Raw genomic sequence first — 27146 nt, forward strand, 5'->3', positions numbered from 1 at the left:
ATCTACTGCTGATAGCACATAGTTCATCGGTGCCATATCTACTGCTGATAGTATATTATACAAATATTGACTGCTATGAGGGGCATGGTTAAAATTATAGGCCCAAGGTGATCTCAAAACCATGACTATGCCCAGAGGCATAGCCGAGGGCATAGTCATGGTTTTGAGCTTACGGCGGGCCTATAATTTGAACCATGTTCCGAATAAAAAGCAGTCAATATTTGTTTTATATACCAAATCTTAAGATTCTTGTCATCTGCTTGGTTAAAAGCATCGATTTTGGGAAGAGAAATTAATAGTTTCAATGCGAACGGCACAGATTACAATCTGCGATTTCCGCGTAATTATAACGCGAAGACATTAACGCGTGCGTAATATCATTTTACGCTGGGAACAACGCACACGCAGAACTATGTCCGGGGAATAGTTACTTTTGCGGGCATAGTCAAAACTATGCCCGCTCTTTTAACCAATCAGATGACGTGAATCTTTAGATGAGGTATATAAAGTTTATCGGTGCCTGATTGCACACAGTTCATCAATGCCGTATCTACTGCTGTTAGCACATAGTTCATCAATGCCCCATCTAACTGCTGATAGTACATAGTTTATCGGTGCCATATCTACTGCTGACAGCAAGTAGTTCAATGCAAGTAGTTCAGTTTAATCTACTGCTGAATGATAGAATTACAAATTGATGCAGTAAATATTTGCAATTTGAGGGTGAAAAGCTTGTCCATCCAGTATCACTATGTATACTTTGTACATAGTCCATATTATTGCAATGGCAAAATTAGAAAGAAATTTACATATTTAAATTAATTATAAAAACATCTTAATCACTTGTTATCATCTTGTTTTCAGCAGACTCACCAACACATTGCACTTGCCTGAAAATCAATTTTCCACACTTTACATGATCTCAACATATTTCAAACATCCTGTACAGAAATATAAGCCTTGAATAAAATGGTGTACAAAAATGCCTTAAAATAATAAAATGTGACATGATTTGGTCCATGGGGGCCAAATGAGGCATTTTTGAATATTTAGATACTATAGTATAATCATTACTTTTACAAACATTTCAAATTGCCACCTTTGGCCCCAATGGACTAGATTGTGTCACAAATGTGACTCATTTCCACAAACTAGGAATATGTTCAAATGTTGATATTTTGACCAAGCTGTGAAGAGTAGTGAATATGCTTTATAAAGACACAGCACATTTGATTTGTAGCATGTATACTTCTAAAACTATGATACAACTTGCCATGAGTGCTTGAAAGTTTCATGTAAAAACACTAAATAGGCACCACAATCAAATCAAGAAGTCTGATTTCAAAGGTTTACAACTTTATGGCAGATATCTTGCAAAATTAGATCCCAACATGAGGTATGCTGACATGTTTCAAGTTTGTGGGAGCTGGTCACAAATAATGTTTGAGAAATCACATTACCTCCTAAATTAAGACCCTGTTTATACAGAGCCTGAAGTCAACTTTAGTTAAATTTGAACTCAACTTTATTTGTGTATCGACTTCTTCATTTTGAACTCAACTTCTAATGCAACCCAGAGCAACTTTTATTAAATTCAAACTTGACTCTTGCAGAAGTTGAGTTCACTAATGGTTATTTGAAGCATGAGGCTGAGCAAGTGATGATGAAAAAGTCAAATTCACAATTTGCTTTCAAGTTGACTACCATGGAAAGATAAATTATACTAATCCTTGGTCGCAATCTGAATTCAATGTTGCAATTGAGGTCAACATCTCTCTGTGTACACAGGGTCTTTGACATCGAGATAGTTAAAAGTTTTTGCAGAACTCTAAATATACAAAAATAAGGCACTCAAAAGAAGAGTTACAGGAAACCATAGTGATTACCACCTGTCATGCAATCATAAGTAGGTCACAGTAACTTCATGCTACAGGTGTAACACCTGTTTCCTCATAAGTCATTTACACAGTGGATCATTACCAAAGGATGATCCTCACAAGTCATTGACACAGTGGATCATTAACACACTGTGGTCCATAGGATGATTTAAGCATTTCCCAATACTCACTGGGCAAACTATGTAGCCAGCTGAATGTATGAGCACACAATCCAATCTTACCTGTACTGGAATTTTTACATTTATTTAAACTGCAATGTCACTGAGTAAACATCTGTCAATAATCAAATAATCTGATCCATAGACAGAGTGAAGTATCCTCTATACGTACAGTTCTTTTATGTCCTCAATGTTATCAAAAGATTTGAGCCCGAATTGTGGGTTAAATAATCGAAAAGTCACCCAATGTTTCTCTGAACCAAGACATTGGTTCCTATGTGACAGGAGACTACCGTAAGTTGCGGGAGCCAATGTTGAAAAGTCGCCCAATTTTTTCTTAACCATCGGTTTCTATGGGACAGGAAATTGTCACGTGGCAGGGAAAATCTTCAAAAGTCGCCCAATTGGGCTACCAAATCGCAGGTTTGGCAACCCTGCTTGTCCTATCGACTGACTAAAGCATTTTCCACCCTGACGTGGCAGTGACGTCAGTGTGCATTTCAATAGGCGCAGCTACAAATCACTAGTGTTCGCTAATAGCACTAGCGTACACATGCACACGCTTAAAGAAGCCACATAGATACGTGCACGTAACAGCTGCCTCAATGCTTTGATGTCACTGCCACATCAGGGTTGAAAATGCTTTAGGTACTAAACTGTGGCAGTTTTAAAAGAACATATTTTCATTAGAATTCAGTGGGACTTGTTAGCTTAAGTGGCAGTTGAAACCCTAGTGTTAAACACTCAGCAATGGATTATGGGAGTTCCAAAATCATCCTCTGGATCATTACTGATCTATTTCACTTTTGACTTCAAAATTAAACCAGCAGGTGTGTTCTTTTCATGTTGTAGAAGTTGTTAATATGTGATGTGATCAAGAGAAATGAGATATAGCCAATAATAGTATTCAACTTCCTTTGTATTTTAGTGTTCTGAGCAACATTAAAATGGCCATATATCTGTAACCATAAGTCTAATTATAATAGGGTTTCCAGCAAAATAAAGCTCTCAGAATGGCTCATGTAATGAAATTGGAAACTGAATTTTGATTTTGATTGATATCAAACTCATTTAGCTTGATCGCATCATATAATATGTGACACGATCTGGTCCATGGAGGCCAAAGGAGGCATTTTTAAAAATTGAGTTAGTATAATTATTGCCTTATACAAACATTAGGCTATCATATACTGAAAACACCAAAGGTCTATCATACTTGGTTTTGTGATGTGTATTTTCTTCAGTATTTGATTGTCTTTTACTCCATATTTTTTTGCCTTTATCTCAATTTCAAATTTGCTGCCTTTGGCCTCCATTGACCAGATCATGTCATATATATATTATATATAATATACAAATTAAGTTATAAAAAGTTTTCATGAGCCGAGTATAGTATCTCCCGAATTGCACAGAATTGTCCTGTTTTGCATAGCTATTACATAGCCTTATCATATAAAATATGAAACCATTCTGAGCAATCTCAGTCTTAACAGATCTACAAAATAGATCATTTAGATTTTTTTTTAAAGTGGCAGAAACTTGGACAATTACTGATGCATGGACCATGACATGGCATGTAATTTTTACATAAACACTCCAAAAAAATACCATGAAAATTAAATGTATCATAGCAACATGTGCAAGCTTCAATTTTGTCATTTTCTCACTTAGAGAAGCTTATAATACAAGATTTTCACAGGTGTTGTGGGTGAGGTAAAAAAGATTTTATTCTTAGTAGACAAATTTGATATATTCTGGTAGTTCTGTTGGTGTATTTCATCTCAGTATTGGTGTGGTCTCAGATAAGTCACCATTGGAAGTCTGTATGTAGAAAGGACAAAATAAAAACAATAGAAACAAATTAGAAAAAGACTATTCATCAACAACAAAAAAGACAAAGATTCAAATAGTGCAATTATATACAACCATCGCAATTTACAGAAAGTCATCAACAACTTTCATCAAATACACACCTAAACCAATTAGAATCATTCCATAGACACATCTCTATACAGGACTGCAGACCCTTATCCATATTCCAGAAAAAAACCCAGAATCAGCTTCCTGAGTTTTATACTAGGTAGACCAGGGCAATAAGTAGTAATAAATGAGTTCCTTGCACAGGAAATTTTAAGCTAGCTCAACATAAATATGACACTGCAGAGGGGATTGAACCTGTACCATCACACACTCATGCATCTGAGTCTAGCATTACCAAATGAGCTAACTTGACTGCAAAGTACTTTAGAGCATGATCTTGTCACAATGGCACAGTACACACTGCACAGGTGCCGATAGGCAGTCGACTATGGAGCACAACCAAAGTCACATGAGAATATTTTCATGAGCGGAAGGATTTAGTCTAATACTTTCACATGTGAAATGTAAATGGTAGGCTAGGCCCCTCACACTTGATTCTGTGTTTTCCCTCACATATTTTCAGGAAACAAATGCGGTAACTTTTTCATTATTTCCCCCAAGTTTCATTATCAGTTAAAATGTGGAATTAAGCGCAGTCTTCAGGCAAAAGCTTAGGCATTGAAGAATTTGAGTATGCTGAAAGCAACTAATTATTCAATTACTAAAATAAAAAAATTCGGCAGGCAAGCAAATAAAGAATTTTTTTTAAAAATAAACAAAGACAGAAAGAAACAATACAAGTAATGATGGACAAATAATAAGCTTCCCTATTTCTTTTTAAATTTGGATATGCAGTATAAAGCATATATACCGGAGACTTTAAAGAAACTAGTATTATAGAATGACTAGAGACTAGTATTATAGAATGACAGCTTTTCAAGCTGCTATATTTTTATACACTATAAATTTGTTTGACATTAATAAGGAAACAGTTGTTGTAATCCAAATCTCTTTTAGTTCCTGTCATCCACTGTCATCCAATATTATAAACCAAGCTGTTTACAGGCAGTTGCAAAAATGACCTCAAGTGACCTTTGACCTCACACCTGCTTACATCACACTTGTCAACAATGTACCCAAGGGCCCTCCCTTGTGTTCCATTGAAATCCATTAAAGCATGTGGGAAAAATCAACAGAACAATCCAAGGGTTAACATTAGAAGGTTAACATTTTCTGCACATACAGCCAGACACACAGCCACATATACATCGGAGTGCATTTTATAGTACCCTTTCCAAAATGTGTTTGGCATGGCCGGCAAACTTCGTTTGACAGGGGATGGACAAACATTACAACCATGCTACAAAAAAAAACTCTCCACATGTGGAAGCTTACCATAAAGTCAGTCAAATTTGCAGCAGTTACAGTGCTATCACCAACATCCAAAATATGTTTCTTTTGGAATGATAAAATATTATTTTTTTGGTTGATTATCTGGTAAGGATAGGAGGTTTGAAAGGGGGCAAAAAATTCTTATTATGGCAATTAATCCTCGTAATTCAGAAGCGTTGCACACACCCCAACAAATATTGCAAATATGCATTTAGTATGCTATGATAATAATCCTGGCAAGCATAGATAAGCTGAAACTTGATTTCATTAATACAATTACAACAATGACTTTTCATTTTGATACCCAATAACAGTTGTTTGTTTACTAGTCCTGTTTACTAGTTCCAAGAAAAATTTCTTCCTATTATACTCACAACCATTCCATGTTTGTATAGCATTGTTAGTAAGATCAATGTGCAGCAGGGTCATGGGCTGGGGTATCAGTACAAATCACCATGCAGGAATTGACAGCCATTAAGTAATCAATGTCCAGGTTTTTAGATATCGATGGTTAATTTTTCAAACTCTTTAAAACAATTAGCTGCAATTTGTCCCATTGCAGCCTAAATGTTCCAAATTTACCAATATCTCTAGAAATTTGGTAAAAACTGTGCCAATTGTCTTTGACATCAAATCTGGGCTTTATATAAACCGATGGGTCATAGCTAGAGTCCGAAGTTTTCCGTTTTACGGAAAACGGAAGAAAATCACGGAATCGGAGGTACAACACGGAAAATGACATTTTTGTATGATGTGACAAAAATTGTTAAAAGATAAGAGAAATAAATGTTAAAAACAATTAAGAGTTGTGTATGTCAATTTTTATGATAAAAATACTGTTTAATAATACTGAAATAAAGGTATATTACCAAGGCATGAACCCCCTATATCCCTCCAAACATCGTAATAGTCGGCCTATTATCGCCTATATTCCAATCAGAGCATATTGATCGGGATATTGAACACTTTATTGTGACATTAATATCATTGTTTATACATTTTAAGCTTTTTTCATGACACGGATTTACAAATATTACAACACGGATTATAACACGGAAAATGGATTTCAGAAAACGGTAAACTTCTGACTCTAGTCATAGCTATCATGGTACATAGCTATCATGGGTCCACTTTTTTAAAACTCTTGGCATCACCACCTTACACAAAACAAAACTTGAGAGTACCCCAGTGGGATGGCTATCAACAAACATTGGGGATGTCATGATATTAGTAACTCACATTTATGGCAGCATGATATTATACTGGGAAATATCAATTGAATGAATACAGCTGCAGAGCAGCGTGACAACTGTCCGTGCACATTGTTTGATGAATGCTCGCGTATGTGTGATGCAGAAGTAAATCCAACCATGCCAACTCACTTGTGATTGGTTAGTATTTTAATTATTATATCCAGGGTCATGCGTTCGCATTGTACGCAATATACAAGCGCTGTGCTCATTCAATTGAAATTCCCAGTATAATAACTCACATTAATAGCAGCATGATATTAGTAACTCACATTTATGGCAGTATCACTAAGGCTTCTTACTCTTGGGGATCTTCTCCTGATAAAACATGCTGAACATATGATAAGAACCACTGCACCAAGACCTATAAGTCCCCACTTGACACACTCGGTTATTAAGAGTGGTAGTGATAGACTCTTCTTTAAGCTATTGGCACCATCTACAGTTATTGTTGCACTCTGCAAGTTAAAACAAAACAAAAGTGTGAGAAAATTAGTAGGATTCTCTACAGGACAATAATTGTACACCGCACATACCTATGTAGGCAAGACCACAACTGAACCAGCAAAGTTCATGGCATTTCAAATTGTCAGAATTCCTCACATCATAATTCTTCACAATATGTACCGGTAGCTTAAGATTTCTTTAACCCTAACCAAACCCGTGTTTTTTTGCTATCGGAAGGGAAAGAACAAACAAAAAAGGAGAGAAGATGAACAAAGAAGTCCCTTGGCACCCCTGGGATTCGACCCGCCGACTCCTCTAATGCCACGCACAAGATCACTGGCCTGTACCCATGGGGGAGGGTAGGGGGGTTTCGCAGTGTTCACAGTGCTTTTCATAGTGAGCTTTAGTGACTTTCAGTTCGGTTAGGGTTAATTTCACAGCGAATAAATGCGCAAATAGAAAAATCCCATTTCTTGCTTACAGCGCATATAACTGAGCCAATGGCACAAGCTCATGATGACCATTAGGCTATTCCATTTAAAATCCACACTACCCCTGTGGAAGATTTAGCTAAAGTCTTCCATAGAGGGAGTATGGGTTTTGAATAGAATAAACAATTGGGTAACTTCCATTTAAAATACTCACTCCATTTGTGGAAGATATAGGTAAAACCATAATACAGAGGGAGTATGAGTTTCAAAATGATTAACCCTGACCAATTTCATTTGAAAAACATACTCTCCTTGTGGAAGATATTTCCAAAATCCACTCATGTTGTGGTGGCCTCATCTTGGATGCCCAGGGAATATTGAGCAGACCCATTATGTTATGACATTCCACCCCCCAGCTGTGCAATAAATTCCTGCATTTCTTATAAACAGTTAAATTCACCTGCACATCCAAGATGGCCACTCATGTTGTGGTGGCCTCATCTTGGATGCCCAGGGAATATTGAGCAGACCCATTATGTTATGACATTCCACCTCCCAGCTGTGCAATAAATTCTGCATTTCTTATTTCTGCTTGAGAAACTTTCTGCACTAGGGTTTTCAGGTACTCTTCATGCTCGTCCAGATGGATTCTGGGAAGGGTAAGCTATCTTCTCTGGACATTCATTCATTTCATTCATTCATTCATTTATTTATTTCCACAATTCACATAGAAATACAAAATACGCATTAAAATACCATCAAAGAATCATGGAGGAGATGGCCGAAAGGCCAGTAAGGCCAGAGGTAGCCATCCCCTTTAACAGAAAAGTTACCAAACAGAAAATTCAACAGCAAATAATAAAAATTAAAAACAAGAAACAACAAAAAAAAAAACTACAATGCTCGTCAATTAATCATATTTTGAAATTAAGTGTCTTTTGTACACGTTCCGGAAATGTTTCACTGAATAAGACGCTCTTAAAGATTTTTGCAATGAGTTCCATAATATAGGACCAGCTGTACGGACAGCGTGATCGGTGAAAACCCTGCTATTTTTAGTCAAGTTATAGTTATTAGCGTTTCTTGTTTGGTAATCATGAATATTAGATCGTAGGGTAAATAAACTGTCAAATAAGCTCGGTAATTCATTAATACTGTACTTATACATAAAAACTCCCAAATCTAATTTATAGGTGTCATTGTTTGCTAAAATGTTATATTTGGCAAACAAGGGGGCTGTATGACTTCTGTAATGACTACTGGCAACTGTCCGTCTCGCCCATTTTTGGAGTTTCACAATTTTATCCAAATATGTTTTACATGTGTTTCCCCAAATTAATATTCCATAGTTCAAATAAGGTTGAATAAAGGTACAATATAGAGTATAAAGAATGCGATCTGGTACAAAGAATTTGAGTTTGTTCATTACACCAATATTCCTTGAAATAGTTTTTGCTATACAGTTAATATGACACCTCCATGTTAAGTTTTCGTCTATGAGTACTCCCAGGAATTTGGTATTATCTACCCTTTCTAGGACACACTGACTTACCTCATTTAGCCACAACAATGGAAATGTTAATGTGCGAAGGTTCTTCATTTGACTGTGAAAAGAAAATGATTACAAATAATCTGTAAATAATAGACATAGAGATAGGCCTCACCAGGAGACAGCAATAAGAAAGGAGAGAAGAGAGACAAGAGCAAAATGGATAAAGATAAAGACAATTATAGCAGGATTGAGAATGACAGATGGTATTACAGAGAAACAGGGAAAGAAATAAGGAATGGAAAAGAAAGGAAGCAAAAGAAAAGAAGAAAAAAGAAAAGGTAAAAGGGGAAAAGAAAGAAAGATAAAACAGAAAGACAGAAAACACAAAAGAAAAACTCAGACAGAAGGAGAAAGAAGGAGAAAACAAGAAATGGTACGTTTTTTTTTTTTACTCTTTACCTTTATTAAGCTAGCATTTTGGCACAAGACAATATTATTAAAGCGCAATGAACATGTTTGGTATTGCGCTATAGCAAGCACTGTATATTATTATGAATTCATGCAACAATTTGTGCAGTGGAAGTATATTTATATAGTTGTGCAGTGGAAGTATATTTACGAGGGGGTATCAAAAAGTTTTAGAAATCGTCCAGAAGTGAAAGAGCTATGTCAATGAAATTTTGTCAGGGCAATCACTGGTCCTTATGTAGACTCTGATGCAAAAATGGTCTCATAAGAAGCTAGATGTCAGTACCTGCCTAACCGCATAACCAGCAAAATGGAGTAAAATGAGGCATGTAGCATGATTAAGTTCCCAAAAAATCTGTGATGAAATAAAAATTCATTTTCCAAAAAGCAACAGTGACAATATCACAATCACCACCGAAGATAACTTTCATTTCATCATCGATTTCCTAGGCACTGCAACCCTTCAAATGCAGGATCTTAATAACGCTTGCCTCAATTTTCTCAATCTTGCAGTTTATGCGCAGTAACTGGGGCAGCAGGTTATTAGCATCTAGCGTCGCCTGTAAAAAAGTAAACATATACTTATGAGACCATTTTGCACCATAGTGTACATAAGGACCAGTGATTGCACTGACAAAATTTCATTGATATAGCTCTTTCACTTCTGGGCATTTCTAAAACATTTTGATACCCCCTCGTATATAGTTAACTAAGCTAGGAACACAAAACATTTTTTTCACAATCTAAGGTCCTCCTACATGCTTGTCCAAATGTCCAATAGCGTCAGTGGTGGGCGGGCCACCTACCATAGCTATGACTACAATTTCTGACATAACTACCTTAGCATTAACTCACACATCTTTTAAACTTACTCTATCTCTGCATTTTTTTCCATAAAAATATTAATCTGAATGCGCTTGGCAACTTCTAGAGGAGCTCCTGTTAGCTGTATAATGGAAGTTGGTGTAGAAAGCAATAATATAATATAATATGAAAAGCAAACAGCAGGCAAAAAATTCAACTGATACCAGTTAGTCAGTGGATCTTCAGCTTACAGAAGTGACTTGTCAGTCAGTTTCCCCACCACTCCCCACCACAACTTTCAGCCAATTTTGTGAACATTTTGAACTGATATAATAATCTAACAAACAAGAGAAGTATGTATTGAATTCTCACCTGTCTTAAAATATCATAGTAATATAGAATGTCCCGAGAGTAGGATCTTACACCAAAAAGTCTTTTTTCTATCAATCCACACTTGATTGGAATAATTTACCATCCCAAATCAAAGCTATTATTGACAAAAATACTTTTAAATATGCCATAAAAAAACACCTTGCCAGAAGAGCGTTAACCCAAGAGTCAGCTGCCTTTGTGTAACCTGTTCCTTTCTGTCCTTTTGCTTGTTTTGTCCTCCGTCCCAGGCACCGTCTTGTCTTTATGTTGGACCCCATTGGAAATAAGTTTACACATTTGCAGCTAGACTTTATGGGTTATCCTGGCATTTCGGCTTTTTGGTGTCTTTGCTTGTATCCATGTATTTCATATGCTAAATTTGTGATAATTTGTGATTGATTATATTTATTGTTCTTGTCGATTTTGTCGAATAAATATGAATGAATGAATGAATGAATGAATGTAAAAATAATGTATAGTGCTGCAAAAACAGTATACATCACTTAGTAAAATTTTCATAGTTTAAAGGACAAACTGACAATTCATTTCCATAAGCTTACAAGCCAGCTTTTGCTGCATTATTTGGGGACATTTTTGAAAGCAAGCAATATTTAAAGAAATGCATAGGTATTTAGCCCTGCTAGTAATTCTAGTCAGGGCTCAAGTCATGTGTGAAACATACATTACATTTTGAGAAGTTGTGTGTGTCCAGGGTGTTTGAATGCATTTCATATTTATGTAGCACTAAGCATCACCAAGCATGATTCAATCAGCTTTTTGTACATGCATTTAAAACATGAAACATAGATATGTAACTGGAAAAAAAACATTAGATGCATAGCATTTTCATTCCTTGCAAAATGATTTCCATTGGATTGTGAAAAAGTAAAGCATGTTCAGCCATATTTGGTGCGCTACTGTTAGCCTTATACATAATAACCCTACACAGCTAGGCTCCATCATGATCATTTACAGGGTGTATCTAAGTTCCTTAGCGTACTTGAAATTAATATCCATATTGATTCTCAGGAGCACAGAGTATGGGGGTTTACCAATAGTATTCCTTTTAAATCATCAAATTATGCTGTTTAGGAAATACAGCGATTTCCCTAAAAGAATTTTGTGAACTGATGATTAACTATTACACACACATACACACCATTACAGGTGTTCGCTTCCAAACTTGGACAAAGTTTAATTAGGACTATGCAAACACGAATGTCTGACGCATTCCAATTGGCAAACCGAGGAAATTTTCGCCATTTTGTGCGTGTATGTGTACGAGATGCAATTTTACCTTGCAACTGCGGACAGAATATTTAATGCACAATTGAGGTAGAATCTCGCATATGAACTATACGTACAATTGTGGTCGTTTGTAGACCTCTGAAACCGAGGACGGTCCCCTTGCAGAATGGTCCACAGTGAAATGTCATGTGCGTGTCCTCATTTGTCGGTAAACACATATACACTCTCATGACTTTTATAATCTTTTCCTATGCAGTAGACGAGGGCATACTTTAAGCGTACAGCGCGTATGTAGTGTATTGAAACACACTTGTCTCTGATTGGTTGCTGAGGCAATCTGCTGTTGCCGCGTGGAAATTTATGAATGAACTTTGCGCTGCATGCATTTTTAGCTCTGACTTTACAGAAGTACGCACTTGTCAAAGGTTATCAGTAATTTGGTCTAGTCATGTATGCGTGTATCACTTAATCATGCATGGATTAATTTATTTTTTCATGAATTTTGGAAATATTGCTGTATTCCTAAACAAAATAAGTAAAATTCATATCCATAAGTACCAGACTTGAGTCCTGTTTATCAGGGACAGTCTGTGTAGCTCAGTGGTTAGAGCGCTCGCCCGACAAGTGAGATGTCTGGGGTTCAAGTCCCCGCACAGGCAGGTATGACCGGAGTTTTTTCTCTGGTATAACTGCCTATGCATGTTATGTTTCCATTTGTAAATTCATGTTTAAATGTGCTAGTGTGCGATGCGTAATTCTTCTTTCCCCTGTATATTGATATATTAAGAATAACGATTAAGCATCATTAATTTGATCTCGTGCGCTAGTTTCCATGTTCCAGTGTATGATGCGTAAGCCTCTTCCTCTGTTTGTAAAATCAATCATTTAAAAAGGACATCATTGGCAAAACCACATACTTTTTGATTTTGAGGTAACTCTCATGAAAGAACCCAGCTGTGTATACGACTACGAATCATAATAAGGATCTACATGTACGTACTCAATGGATTCATGTTTGTCCATGTATGCATTTATTTGGATTTTCTTTTGGATTTTCAATGGTCCTCCTGTGTACTGTATCAAATTAACATTAATGTTTTAAGTTTTTTATTGTACATGCAAACACCAAATACACATGTGTGTATAGAATTTATTACACAATTAACTTTTAGAAGAAATTTTATCAAGAAATCAAATTCAACATATTAAGTCATGTAAACCCTACACAGAGATTTGAAATAAAATCCATACACTACAGATATATAATTTCTTATGGACTCTTATGTTGCAGCCAATCCATGATCATATTTGCTATATTTTCTGGAAACTTTTGCTTTCTCCCTGCAATCTAATTATAGGACATCTTTAACTCCAATCCACTTTTATCCGGTGCTCCTTGTGTTGCTAGTGCACCTTAAAAATTATTTGGTTGAAAGATCACCCAATATAAATAACTATTTGCATGTTAAGTGGAATGTGTTTGTTGGAATGTTAATTCAAGCATCAATCCTGAACACTTTCAAATGGCTACTACAATGTATTCCGATCAGCTTGTGATAGGCAGGACTCATAACATCGTGGATTGATATACAATGGCGTACACACAGTTTGGGCGCAGTACCTACGCAAACTGCGATTTGCATATTCAGTGACTAATGCACTTTTGTGAATTGACCAAATCCGAATAATTCTTGCCTAATACGAGCTGGCGTCCATTTCACTAAACTTTACGAAGCTTCGTAAGTCCCGAAATCATTCGTAACTTCACTAAACTAATAGGGATTTCCTACAGGGACACTTCGTAAAGTTATGTCTAGTAATTGTTTTTTTGTAACTTTACGAACAGTTACTTGAGTTATGAAGGGTTAAAAGTTAAGTGAAATGGACCCCTGATCATAGTATAATGGCATAGTGTTGAATGGGTTGTATCTCTAGCTGTAGGCTGGACACACCCTGCTGAATGGGAACATTTATGACCACATAATTGATGTATCTGGGCTCAGAAGCTGACTATATAATAAATACAGTCTGGACATGAGAATTTGCATAAGCTGTGTGGTTGAGAGACAGCATGTGACTTGGGGTTATTCCAGCTATGGAAGACATGACCTTAATCTCCCACATAGGGAGCAACCCATTTGGTAACCGCATTTGAAATTCTCACTCCCTGTGTGGGAGAGTAATGTCATGTCTTCCATAGGGGGTGTATCGATGTCAACTGGAATAGCCCTAATGTGAGCCTCACTACTGGAAATAGCATGTACTTCTTGAAAACATGGGACATATGGTTTAATATGAAAACCTACCTAACATGTTTATTCTTCTTCATGTATGCGTTAACTTGTATTTTCTTTGATACAATCAATGGTCCCCCAGTATACTGGATTGAATTGAACACAACATGAACACTGATTGCATGCAGTATTTCTTATATTAATTCAATACAGGATAATATAAAAGACAATATTAACTTTGCTCTTGTATCATAATGAGAATGAGAAAATTGAGATAAGATTTTCCACTTACATAAGGCCAAAAAAATATATTGTTTGCTTGCCCTCCAGTGGGATTTTTGGGTGGGTGGTTTACTTTTCCCTAATTCTCTTGAATTGCCTATGGCTCAATGTATAGAAATCAGACCAGGTGAGTTGTGGCATGGCTGCTACTTTAAAACAAAACCTCTAAATCATACAGAACAGAATCCTGACTCAATCATGCTACACATCACCAACAACTTTTTTTCTGAAATATCTCTTGTCAAAAAAGAAAATATTAAAAATTGTATCATTTTTTTAGATACATCCTATATAATATTGAGGAACAATTTCAGTTATTACAACATATAGTGGTTTTGGCTTGATACATCTAATTCCTTCAACAAAAAGAAAATATTAAAAATTGTATCATTTTTTTAGATACATCCTATATAATATTGAGGAACAATTTCAGTTATTACAACATATAGTGGTTTTGGCTTGATACATCTAATTCCTTCAACAATGCACTATTTTTCACTCTCCAAGAGAATTTTTTCGTCAGGTCGACTAGCGTCTTCAGCAGATGGTGATGCTGTGATGATATGTTGTCTACAATTGGAATAGTCCTTACAGATGATGTCATATGATTGACACAATGACATCATGTTATAGTAAGGACTATCCCGCTTGTAGTCAAGATATTATCACACCATTATCATCTGCTGAAGATGCTAGACCACCCATCGATGTTCCAGGCGAGCGAAAAATAGTATAGTCCTGAAGTCAAACTCTTTTATCATTTTATCTACCACTACATATATGATAAATCCAGTTTACTCACAGGTTCCACATTGAAGTATGTGTTATGTTCCACTATGTCTGGCCTGACTCCATAAACTTGATCTATTACCTTTTCTTCATCAGCAAATAGAAAATGTGGTAATGACATAATGATAGGTGCACCTATAAAAAGAGGGAAATAACAAAAGACAAAGGAATCAACAAGAGGGCTCTTGAATCAACAACAACAAACCATACTTATATAGCACTTTACACCAAAATCCCTAAGCATTTTTACAAAGATACATAGACAACAACAAAACATAGTATGCAATTTTAAATAAGTGCATTTTCAGATATGTTTTAAAATGATTTCTGGTCAGACAGTTTCCCCCATATGGTAAAGTGTTCCTAAGTTCAGTGGCCACAAGCCCCCTTTTGACCCCCACCCCCCTTTTTTATTATTTTATAATAGGTTATATCGATGTTCATCATGCCATCAATGGCAGGAAAGTACCAAATACAGAAATGGTTTATAGTCTTTAGCAAAGGCTATGTCAGCTGATGGAAGGACTGCATGAATGCTTCATCATCTTTCAACTGTGTATATCATTGGATTATCTATTCCATAAGTGACAGACACAAGAAAATATAAAAATATACTAGCATGATTTCAGATGTGTCTGTTGTTTCTTTGTGTGGTTGTGAATGGAGATTGGCTTCACTTTGTAAACTACATTGAGCTATACCAGTTGAGATCCATACACCCATATGGAAGACATGACCTTAATCTTCCACACAGGGAGTGTGAATTTCAAATAGGTTACCTGAATGAGTGATTCCATTTAAAATCTACACCCCCTGTGTGGGAGATTAAGGTCATGTCTTCCGCAACAGGTGAATGGATTTTACCTGGAATAGCCCATTTTTAAATTACAGATACAGGTTAAATTAGGACAATGCACAGGATCAGTTCCCCAGATATTTTTTTGAAAAGTCTGCACATAAATTACACACAACTCATCAGTGTGTTGCTAAGTTGGCAGGGTGATAGAGCATGATGAATTCTGGTGCTGTACATACTTACATTGACAGACTGAGGGTATCATTCAATCTAAAGATAGCTGTCACTTACCTAATTGGCATTTGCTGACATTGAGTAACCCACTAGGAAGACAGTGGTCAATATCAGGAAGACAGAAGCCAGCATTGGGTGGATATGCTGTACCATTCAGCATAGAATATGATGGAGCTGAAAATTTCCAGGTTCGAATCCCTCTTGTTCTGGTTTCCTGCTCATATTTGACTATGATTGACCTGTTTATGAGGTGACAAGATTAAATTAACAGACATTATTTGGTTAGGTACACACATAAATTGATGGACTTCCTCTATGCAAGACCATAGACTATTACATACTATTTATCAAGAATCAAAAGTCCCTGTGCCAGGGGTGTGAAATGGCTTTTTAAAAAAAAGCGGAAAATTTACCAACCAGTGGGTTTCGAAAAAAATTGGAAAATTTACCTACCAAACTACGGTACAAATTCAATGCTATTCCGCGCATATTTCACCAGCAATAAATTGAAGATTATAAGCTTCCATTTCATGGCCTAAATGTGAGTGTCGCTTGACAAAATCACATTTTATGGTAGCCATGATGTATCTTCTCTTAATTCCATATGATTTTTATGAAATCAAATGTGAAACTTCAGATGGATGGTTCGGATTGAAAATCGCTTACATTTAACAATCACATATTTCGTATTTCCCCACAGGTACCACAACGACATTTTTAACTCATTCCGATGGGCGCAGTTCCCAAACAAACATATTACACAATGAGTAAGAACGAGGAATCAAAGAATATCGCGATGATGTTATGACCTGCGTTTCATGACCCGGGTATGGGCCGGGTTCATGACCTTTCAAGCATCGTTAATCTCATTTCCCAGTCGTTTTTATTGCGACACACATGTAATGCTATCAGAAGTACACAGACACACTTTTGATTTTTGAAAAGCGGAAATTGAAATCGGTCAGAAAAATGAAAAAAGCGGATTTCCGCTCTGTAGCGGAGATTTCACAGGCCTGCTGTGCTTTGTATGCTGTGAATTCTCACATATTCATGAGGGCCGATTATTCAATTGTGCGTGTCTAACAATCACGCCAGCGTTGCAGGTCTTCGCGTATACGCGATAGAGCGTTGTGTGTCTTCACGTTTAAACAAAAGACCATAAAAATATGTGGTATATGCGTAGCAGTTTTTGTCTGTCACAATTCATGGAACGATCATTATCGGGTGATGCTGAGACTTTTTTTTGCCTGTTTGCAGATCTTGCAAAGATGTTTATTTCTTGACTATCAACCCATGTTGAGCCAGTCTTTCTCAATATGAAAACAAAGGGAACCTGTACAAAGTAATAGGAGTGTCATTAGCTGTAATGAAGCATAATGTTGCAAAGGATTCTGGGAAGGGTAAGATACCTTCTCTGCATATAGGATACCCCATAAAAAGATCTGACCTGTGCACTTACCTGCATATATCTGAAGAAAACACATAAGCATCATCATCCTTATTCCAGAATGGGTGGTTGTAACTGCCATCTGAAAATATGAAATTCAGAAAATGAGTATTTCATTCATATTTAGCTTTATTTTAATAAATTCAAATAATTAAGAGCAAACACAAGACAATTGAATGAGAGTATTTTTGGAGAGGTTTGAGTAATCTTGCTCAAAAAGAGATCTCATGATTAGTTTTGTTTTGAGATATGGGTGAAAATATGATAACAAACTACCCTTTCATTGGGAGATGGCTTCATGCATGTCATTTCTTTGAAAATAAAATGTATGTTTATAAAAAAAATTCAACAAATGCCAAAAGAGTCAAAGAGATCCGCAAATCACAAGTGTCACCTGCCTGCACGTTCTTGATTATGGCGCTGTGTCTTTAAAACATAAATATGAGGTTTCTGCCAATTGGAAATTCAAAGCCAGTTGTTATGGTGGATGGAAATTTGCAAATTTAGCACATTTCTTAAAAACTTCTCATTGTGTCAGAAATCTGCAGTGCTAGTTGGGATTCCTTGCATCATTTCCTTCCTGAAAATGTATGCTCCTATGCATTTATTTACATCATTACTCTTAAAGATACAATATAAAACAGTGTCAGAAATTTCAAACTTAGAATGACCCCGTCTTCCCCCTTAATAACCATGGTACCACCTACCTGATCCATTGATAGCATTAGCTTCGTCTGTGGTCCACCATTCTAGCTTTGTCATGCCTTTCCATGATACTATGTTGCTAATTTGCATAGGGTCATTCTTGCCAGTATATACTTGATAAACGCCATCATTGGAACCATTTCTCTACAAAATATAAATTAGTGTTAATAATGTGTTAATATTCATGATTTAGCTCATTTGCATAGGGCTGTTCTTGCCAATAGGGTCATTCTGACCAGTATGCAGGGTGGATCCAGGATCGTCAATAGAGGGGAGCAAAGGCTAGAATTAGTGGAAATTGGCCTGATGTTTAGAAGGACCAATGGAATGGTACCAAGATTTTCGAACGCCGTTTACTCAGAACAACAATTTTGTGTATTCGGCACTCTGCCGTGTTCATAATGATATGGACCCATTTTCTAAAGATTAAAAAACACTGTTAACAATGTGTAAATATTGCTGATTTAGCTCATTCTGGCCAGTCTGATACTTACTCCAACAAATATACCAAAGGTAGTCTCTGGAACCAAGCTAGGGGCAACTTTTGCCAGCAATACCAGCATAGGATCCTCATAACCCCATAAAATATCATGGATGGACACCTCATAAAATATTTCCTCATGTTCATATGATTCTAAAAATTCCAGGACAAGTTTCTGTAGAAAAGATGGCAGAAATTTTAGCTGATCTGCTACCGTCTGTTGAAAAAAGAAAAGAAAGAATGTTGTTAGTGAATGATTAACAATTTTGGATACAAACAAGTTTTTATCATACAATATGAATGATTATGAGTGAAAAAATCCACTAAGGCCATCATAAGAAAAGAGTTTGTCTCAAAGCTTGTCAGAATTTAAGTTGAAATCATGTAATCACGAGTTCATACTGGTTCTGATTTTTTCTCTCTTTTATTATATGGCCAGTTTGTCTGAGATTCACTTCTTTGTTTTTATAACACGTTAGACAAACAAGAATTTTAATATATTTTGTATTAAAAATCGTAATAAATAATTTTGACCACTACAGGTCAAAAAGGTCAAAGGTCCTTCCCTTTTGCTTGAAGGCAATACATGAAGTTATCAATGTGCTGGCTGTTAAAACTCTGAAGCAAGGCATGATGGGAGAGCATCATTTGCTGCTGTGGGTTTAGTTGAAATGCATGATGGGAAGACACAATTCGCTGCTGTGGGTTTAGCTGAAATGTTGGTGAGCAAGCTTAGAAGAATGGACTAACTGACTAATTGACTGACTGACGTACAACCAGGGGTCCATTTCACTAAACTTTTACCCCTTCGTAACTCAAGTAACCGTTTTTAAGTTACGAATACCCAATACTAGATGTAACTTTACTGAAGGGTCCCTATAGTAAATCCAGTATTACTTACAAAGGGTATTGTTCAGTAGGTGAAACGGAACTTACGATTCGTCAGAAGTTACGAACGATTCGAGACTTACATAGCTTCGTAAAGTTTAGTGAAATGGATCCCAGGAAACATAATGCCTCCTGTTTGTGTAGTCTAAATTACATTTCAAATGGTCAATATTAAATGCAACACAATAAAACTCACCAACAAAGGTATATTAATTGTTGTTATTTTGTAGTCAGGGTCAGCAACTGACATATCAGGGATAAACTCATAGGAGTTAGGTGACGTATAGTTGACAGTATTTTTGTCTGCACTGAATGTGATATTACCCTTTGGTTTGTGTTCTCTGAAAAAGATAAAATGAATAGAAAAAGCAAATAACTGAACAGTCTGGGTCAATGTCATTTTTTCTTATCACTGATAAGCTTTTTATTTGTGCTGAACTGGCTGAAAAGAATTTCATTATGGGTACAAAGATATGACAAATGGGAAATACTACCCACACATGGCGCACCCCCACACACACACAAAACCCCATACAAAGAAATAATATGTCTTATGCTATGGGAGATCTATATTGTAATTTGTTAAGGACTAGACCTTTAAAGAGATTTAATACAAAAGTTATAAGTTTGTACAGCACTGAGAATTGGCAAGATATTTATTGATTTTGTGGTTTTTGTTTTAATTTTGGGAAATGCTTTTTCCCCAGTTTTGTTTTCCCCTGAAATTTTACTGGATTTTTCAAATAAAAAAACAAAACAAACAAATTATTGGTACAATTGTTCCAAAATGAAATGCACTCAGCATAAATACCCAGCAAGCACATCTACTGGGGTATGTAATGGAGACCTTCTTGAGTAAAGGATAACATTGATTCTCTCAATAATAGCTTGATCCTGTTAAATTTCAACCGTGTGACACTTACTTGTATGTGAATGGTCCTACTTCCGCAAAGTATGGCTTTGCTCCGTCTTGCACCTCAGCTTTGTTCGCGAGAGTGAAGAACCAGAATTGCATATAGATGTCCCCAGGGGGTGATTTCCACTCACCAAAACCAGTGGAGTTAGTATTGTACAAAACTACTTGCTAAAATCAAAAGACAAGACAGAGAAATTATGCAGAAAATGAACTTGGTACTTGCTACAGTTTCTTTGAACAATAATTAGGCTCAGTAAACTAGATTGTTGATAAGGCCATTATAATTTAATAGTTAGTCTCAAAGCCCTTCTCAAGTTCAAAACCTAATGCGGAATTCTGTAGGACACCACAAGCAAAACTATAGGGCACCAAAGGCAACACTACAGGACACCACAGGCAAAACTATAGGGCACCAAAGGCAACACTACAGGACACCACAGACAAAACTATAGGGCACCAAAGGCAACACTACAGGACACCACAGGCAAAACTATAGGGCACCAAAGGCAACACTACAGGACACCACAGGCAAAACTATAGGGCACCAAAGGCAACACTACAGGACACCACAGGCAAAACTATAGGGCACCAAAGGCAACACTACAGGACACCACAGGCAAAACTATAGGGCACCAAAGGCAACACTACAGGACACCACAGGCAAAACTATAGGGCACCAAAGGCAACACTACAGGACACCACAGGCAAAACTATAGGGCACCAAAGGCAACACTACAGGACACCACAGGCAAAACTATAGGGCACCAAAGGCAACACTACAGGACACCACAGGCAAAACTATAGGGCACCAAAGGCAACACTACAGGACACCACAGGCAAAACTATAGGGCACCAAAGGCAACACTACAGGACACCAAAGCAATTTTGATTATTTTGAAGCCTTCTTACCTTGACTACTTGATCATGTATGATTTTATCGAATACAGGGAAGAACACTCCTCCTAACACTATCATAACAGCACCCAGGACAGCACCAACAACCAACGCCCCACCTGACATCTTGGGAGTCTCTTATGTGTCTGTCTGCAAACAAATTTATCTGGCAAAATAACAAAAATATGTCAAGATCATTATGATTAGGTTGGCCATGTGCTTCTATACATTTGAATTGAACATGAACTCCTCAAAAAAAAGTTTGGCAAGTTTTTTTAGGGGAAATGCTACAAGTCAAAATTCTTGCCCCACCCCCCCCCACCCCCATTGCCCCTCCCCCCAGTAAAAACACAATACACAAAATTATGAAAAATTCCACTTTTGACACAAAATTTGTTGATTTTCCACCCTAAAATTCACTCCCCGAAAAAATTCCTGACACCGTGCCACCACTGATTATTTGTGACATGTTCATATCATTATTCTGTGCTCAACATTCTGTTTGAGACTCCACTACATTCATAGGATGAGGACTTGGCTATGAAAATTGTGATTGTTTCAAATGTGGTAAAACTTGTTGTAAAGAGGAATAAATTAGAGCTGTCTATTGATATGCAACACAATTTGAACATGTCACAAATAATCTGAGATGTATGACTTGAAAAAACCAAACTTGTTTATGAGTTGCACAGCGTTTCCATTCATACACGTTTTTACGATCTGAGCATGCTCAGTACCCCATATGATGTTGCCATTACAAGAAAATTTGATTGTCAGGTAAAACCCAGGTTTTGTTTTCAATTAACTCACTGGAATTTCAATTAACTAAGATACAATTATCGTGTTCTTTCAACACATATATTTAACTGCATTTTCACTGAAATGTTTTTAAATCGTACGATAATAATGTGATATATTCAACTATTTGAGAATATAATAAGTATGAAAAGAACATACATAGCCCATTCAGCTCAGACCACGGTGTTGTAAAGCACATTGAAACACTATACAACTTTCTTTATAATCTGCCTCAATAATAGAATAGGTACGGTATTGATTTAAATGGAATTGAATACATCTCTACATCTGAGTTTGTACTTCATCACTGAGCGATCTAGCGATCGGTTTCTAGCCAATCAGATAGGACTCCCTTTTCTTGCGTACAGTGAAATACCAATCGCCCGTTGCTCACCAACGGAGTATTAAGACCACGGTGTTGTAAAGCACATTGAAACACTATACAACTTTCTTTATAATCTGCCTCAATAATAGAATAGGTACGGTATTGATTTAAATGGAATTGAATACATCTCTACATCTGAGTTTGTACTTCATCACTGAGCGATCTAGCGATCGGTTTCTAGCCAATCAGATAGGACTCCCTTTTCTTGCGTACAGTGAAATACCAATCGCCCGTTGCTCACCAACGGAGTATTAAGACATGATTCATTGCAGGGAAAAAATATTTATTTACAGGTTGACGACACTGTGAGTTGTCTAAAAGTGAAGGATAAGTCATTAAAATTGTCTATAGGTATTTTTGAAATGTACTTCTTCCTTGGTTTATTTTAGACCCAAGATGTGCGCATTTATCCCGGCAAAGCCACTCTGGAAATTCCATTTCATGTTGGTTCCCTCTTTGTCAAAATTTCATCCTTTCTATTGTGTTAATCATAATATGAATGCTATAGCGCAGCTTCCCTGATACCTGGAAAAAACTGGCCCAGTAACTATAATACATCCCTCAGGACCCCACTATGAAGGCACCAAGGCAGGCCTTGGACCAGGGGTGTCTATTCTTCCAGAAAATTCTCTACATTCATAAACATACTCACATATTCAGTTTTGTGATATTATCCTTAAAAATAACACTATGAAGACTTCCTGCATCTCTTTTCTTCATCAAATCAGTATTAAAATCGGCATTTCACAGCAAAAAAAATGTAATTTCCTCGCCACCGTCATGAGTAAACCGTGTTATCTCTATGAGATTAAATTTTTGTTGTGGTGACGAATGACGATCGTTACGGTCACAAATTTGGTCATTTTCACACCTTCAAATCAAATTTGAATGTACCCAAATTTTTCACACATGCACCAAATTATGTTTTGTTTAAAGCCATATTATAACATTTCTGTAAAAATAGATTAGTATTTATTTTCCATAAATTGTTAGCTTTTACTGTCAGATATGTCCCCTTTTAATTTTGAGCCAAACAAGTGAGGTAAAGCATAGACAATTGGAATTTACTACTACTAGCGCCCATGCATGTTACTCCAGCTGGTTGTAATACGGCACGATCCTCGGGTGTGTGTGTATGTGTATCCCACACGCCGTGTAACGTACTGTGCATATGTGTTCGACTAATAAAACGCCGGTTCCATCGTTTTATTAAAAATCTCGGATTTTGACAAAACTATAGCACCCAAAGTCTATCTTTATTGACTTAAAGTACATTACAATCGTGTAAAAACCAGAATTAAACAAAAAAATTGAGGGCGTTCTCCTCAGCAAATGTTATAATATGGCTTTAAGTCTTATAATTATTAGTCTTATCTTCACGTGAGGAATGGTAAGAAGTGATATTTTCATTATTTTGTTTTAAAAAATTGAATACTGTGTACCCTGGACGAGATATGCCATGCCTCAGACCTTCGTACGGAGAAGGACAGTGGAAATCTAGTACAGCATGTACAGGGATCTATACTAGTCTACGGCATGTACCGTGATTTTTTTGTTGGGTGGATCACCATATATAACCGTATATAGGCAGTTTCAAGGTCTTAGCTAGAAATTGAGGGTTGCCCGTCATTTGAATAAAATTGCTTGTCCTAATTTGACCTTTAAAACATTTACCAGACATCTATAGCCTATTGGGGGTTCAAAGAGTTCAAATATGTGCTGATATGGCCTTGTTCTACAAATTGGGTCTACTAAAAAGGTCAATTAGCTTCTCAAAACATTCAATTTATAATACAGCATCTGTCAAAGGCATTAATTTTGCCCGTCCCAGGAGCAAACTCCCCGTCTAAAATGACGGCCAGACGGGTGCCTAGCTAAGACCTATGCCCAGCGAGGTCACGTCACACTCGGTGTGACGTGCCCTGAACTCCCAATAACTTTCCTAAGCGACAGACAATTTGCAGGAAAGCGTGCCAATTTAAGCTTCCTGTAATATCTATTGCACATAACGTACGAAGTCACAAACTTACAAACTTCAATATGCACTTCAAATACAGCAGACCAGCTGTTAATTATTACCGCTCCTGTAGAATAACTTACATAATCTTCAATTTCATGGAATCCCGTTGCTCAGAATTGCAAATGTCATTTTTATCTGTCAAATCCGCTGTGTATGTGCTCAGATAGTCAGAATAATCAGACCCAGAACAAAATATTAATTTCTGACATGATCGTGTACTGGGTCTGAACTGTTTCCATATGAAATCTTGATGGCAAATTGGACAATAGAAGCACATGGTTCTACGTGACAGCTTTTTAATCCCTATTCAGGTTACGTGAATTACGCTATTGTGGACCATCCTTCTGATACTTGAGTTTTTGGACAAGCGGAACGGTTTTTTGTCTACCTCTCTGTTTGTAAACAAACCAGGAGGTCGAAATCGTCCTCCTCGCCGAATACGAAAGTCAGCGTAATAGTACGGCACTGGTGCTCAGAGATTTTATGATATGCTCCATAAATCACAGGTGTGAAACTGACTTTATACCACTCGCTCGCTTTTAAAGCTAGCAGAAAAGCGAAGCCTCCGGCTACCTCGTGGCATGACGTCATCATGGACGTGTACAAAATTTCAGATGGGCGCCTTATTTATTTGTAACCCGTTTTGTGATTGGTTGCAAACACCATTCATCGCGGCCTTTTACGGTATGAATAAATGTGACCCGCCAGTAAAGTACGTCTAACCTGATTGGTTTACAAAAATAATTGGATATTTGCTAAGCCAGTAAGCGTGCTCGATGCTTAACAACCTGGTCGTAGAGGTGTTTTTTTTTAATAGGCGAATTCACATGGTGATCCAGCGATCAAGTATAAATTCAGCATGACTTCTGCTTTAACAGGTGCAATAACAATACGTGGACACAATCAGTGACATTTACACAATGCAATAATGAATTATTTATGACATGCATGGGCTGGATTTTACGATCGAGGTAAGGTTTTCGGCCTGTCCCTGCGTGAATATCGTTACTTTTCAGCATCAAAGATACTTGCGATGACCAGTTTTTTGCGGACACTTTAATAACAGGTAACTTTTATAGGTCATAGGGTAGAAACGATAGTTGTACAATTGTACGAAAATATACATTTTGTTATAGGCCTAAAATGTTTACAAAAATATATTGGTCCGTACGTTGTGCATGTATTCAGTTGTTCGACGTATAGCTAAGACCCTGCCCTGGCAGTTTACATTGAAAATACATGTCACTCATGCAATTGAATAGCAGACCGGCACTGCACAGTGCCGGCTTTGGCTGGTTACCAGTTGTACTCGTAGTACGTTATGCAATCGGCAATCGGAGCCTACACTATGTGGCACACATATCATCATCATCAATGACCATGCCCTGGGAATGATGACAGCGTCATGCATCGGGAATTGACGCAAATTTTATGGTAAAAGCAGTCATACTTAAAAAGGATAAAATTCAAATTGAGAAAATATTCTAGGTATGACTTGTTGTATTAGTGGAAATCATAGTGACGGGGGTGTGAGTACCTTGGGCTATTAAATCACAAGTGACATGCATGCAATGATGCATACACATGATGGAATGCATGTCGTGTCTGCCGAATTCACCTACCTTTACAGTTGTTTTCCCCCAAAGCTGTAAAGACCAGGTTGTGCAAAGGTTACTATTCTACTTGGATCAGTCTGTCAACACTTCTCTGAAACGTACTTTGATCTTGAACAACCGATTGACAATTTATCTTCTGATTTTCAATGGAAACATTGCGAAAGATTCAAGCCAAAAACTCAGCCGATCCCGTGATGATGTTTACGTAACTTTGGCTGATAGTGATGTGTTCTACTTTTTTAGTTAACGTGTAAAATACGCATTGCAAAAATAATCTTTACAACTCGGGGAACAATCGTTTCCGATCATTAGGATATTCTCATTTTTAGAAGGCATCATTCAAGCGCTGATATTTACAGGCTTTTACTTATAGGGTATTTGAAGGAAGAATAAGTAAAACTTTATGACGAGAATGTTAAACTTTCAACCAATCAAACACGTCTAGGCCCAACTCCCTATTGCAGAAAAATACAGCACTAATTTTTTGGGATTAAAAAAAAAATATTATCAAGTTCTGCCAAATGAAACATAGCTCATCTTTAAATCATTCATTTGGTACTATACCTGAAGAAAAAGTTACTAATTTTACCAATTCCTTGCAAAAAGGGCCAAAAATATGCATTTTCGGCATGTTTTTTGACAATCAAGTCACAAAAATCTAATACTTGGAACAAGTCTAAGCATTCAAAATCTTATGTAGGCCTATGTGCCGAATTTTTACTCTAATTTTCACTTTTTTGTGTTACTTATTTGTTTTAGGAATGAAACATGTTTTTTCCAAAAATTAGAATGTTTAAACTGAAATTAGCCTTTCATCTTTGGGCTTGATTGTCACAGTATA

General features: G+C 36.7%; 1 protein-coding gene across 5 annotated transcripts; it reads right to left on the reverse strand.

The window, feature by feature from the left end:
• Positions 1 to 205: 205 nt before the first annotated feature.
• Positions 206 to 26515, reverse strand: LOC140161116 (lysosome membrane protein 2-like). 5 transcript variants are annotated; one of them, XM_072184518.1, is made up of 13 exons: positions 26312 to 26515; positions 21502 to 21636; positions 20600 to 20760; positions 19873 to 20017; positions 18802 to 19005; positions 18310 to 18451; positions 17615 to 17684; positions 16213 to 16394; positions 15139 to 15260; positions 12821 to 12894; positions 8989 to 9040; positions 6831 to 7016; positions 206 to 3877 (listed from the first exon to the last, which is right to left on the reverse strand). In XM_072184518.1, the coding sequence occupies exons 2-13, from the start codon at positions 21610 to 21612 to the stop codon at positions 3833 to 3835; spliced, it is 1494 nt and encodes a 497-aa protein (XP_072040619.1). In that variant the 5' UTR covers positions 21613 to 21636; positions 26312 to 26515; the 3' UTR covers positions 206 to 3832. The 5 variants fall into 5 exon arrangements, with proteins under 5 accessions (XP_072040619.1, XP_072040618.1, XP_072040620.1 ...); XM_072184517.1 differs by lacking the exon at positions 12821 to 12894 and adding an exon at positions 10269 to 10342 and having other exon boundaries at positions 21502 to 21652; XM_072184519.1 differs by having other exon boundaries at positions 6861 to 7016; positions 21502 to 21652.
• Positions 26516 to 27146: the final 631 nt, after the last annotated feature.

Source organism: Amphiura filiformis, chromosome 9, assembly GCF_039555335.1.
Source record: "Amphiura filiformis chromosome 9, Afil_fr2py, whole genome shotgun sequence".
NCBI lineage: Eukaryota > Metazoa > Echinodermata > Ophiuroidea > Amphilepidida > Amphiuridae > Amphiura > Amphiura filiformis.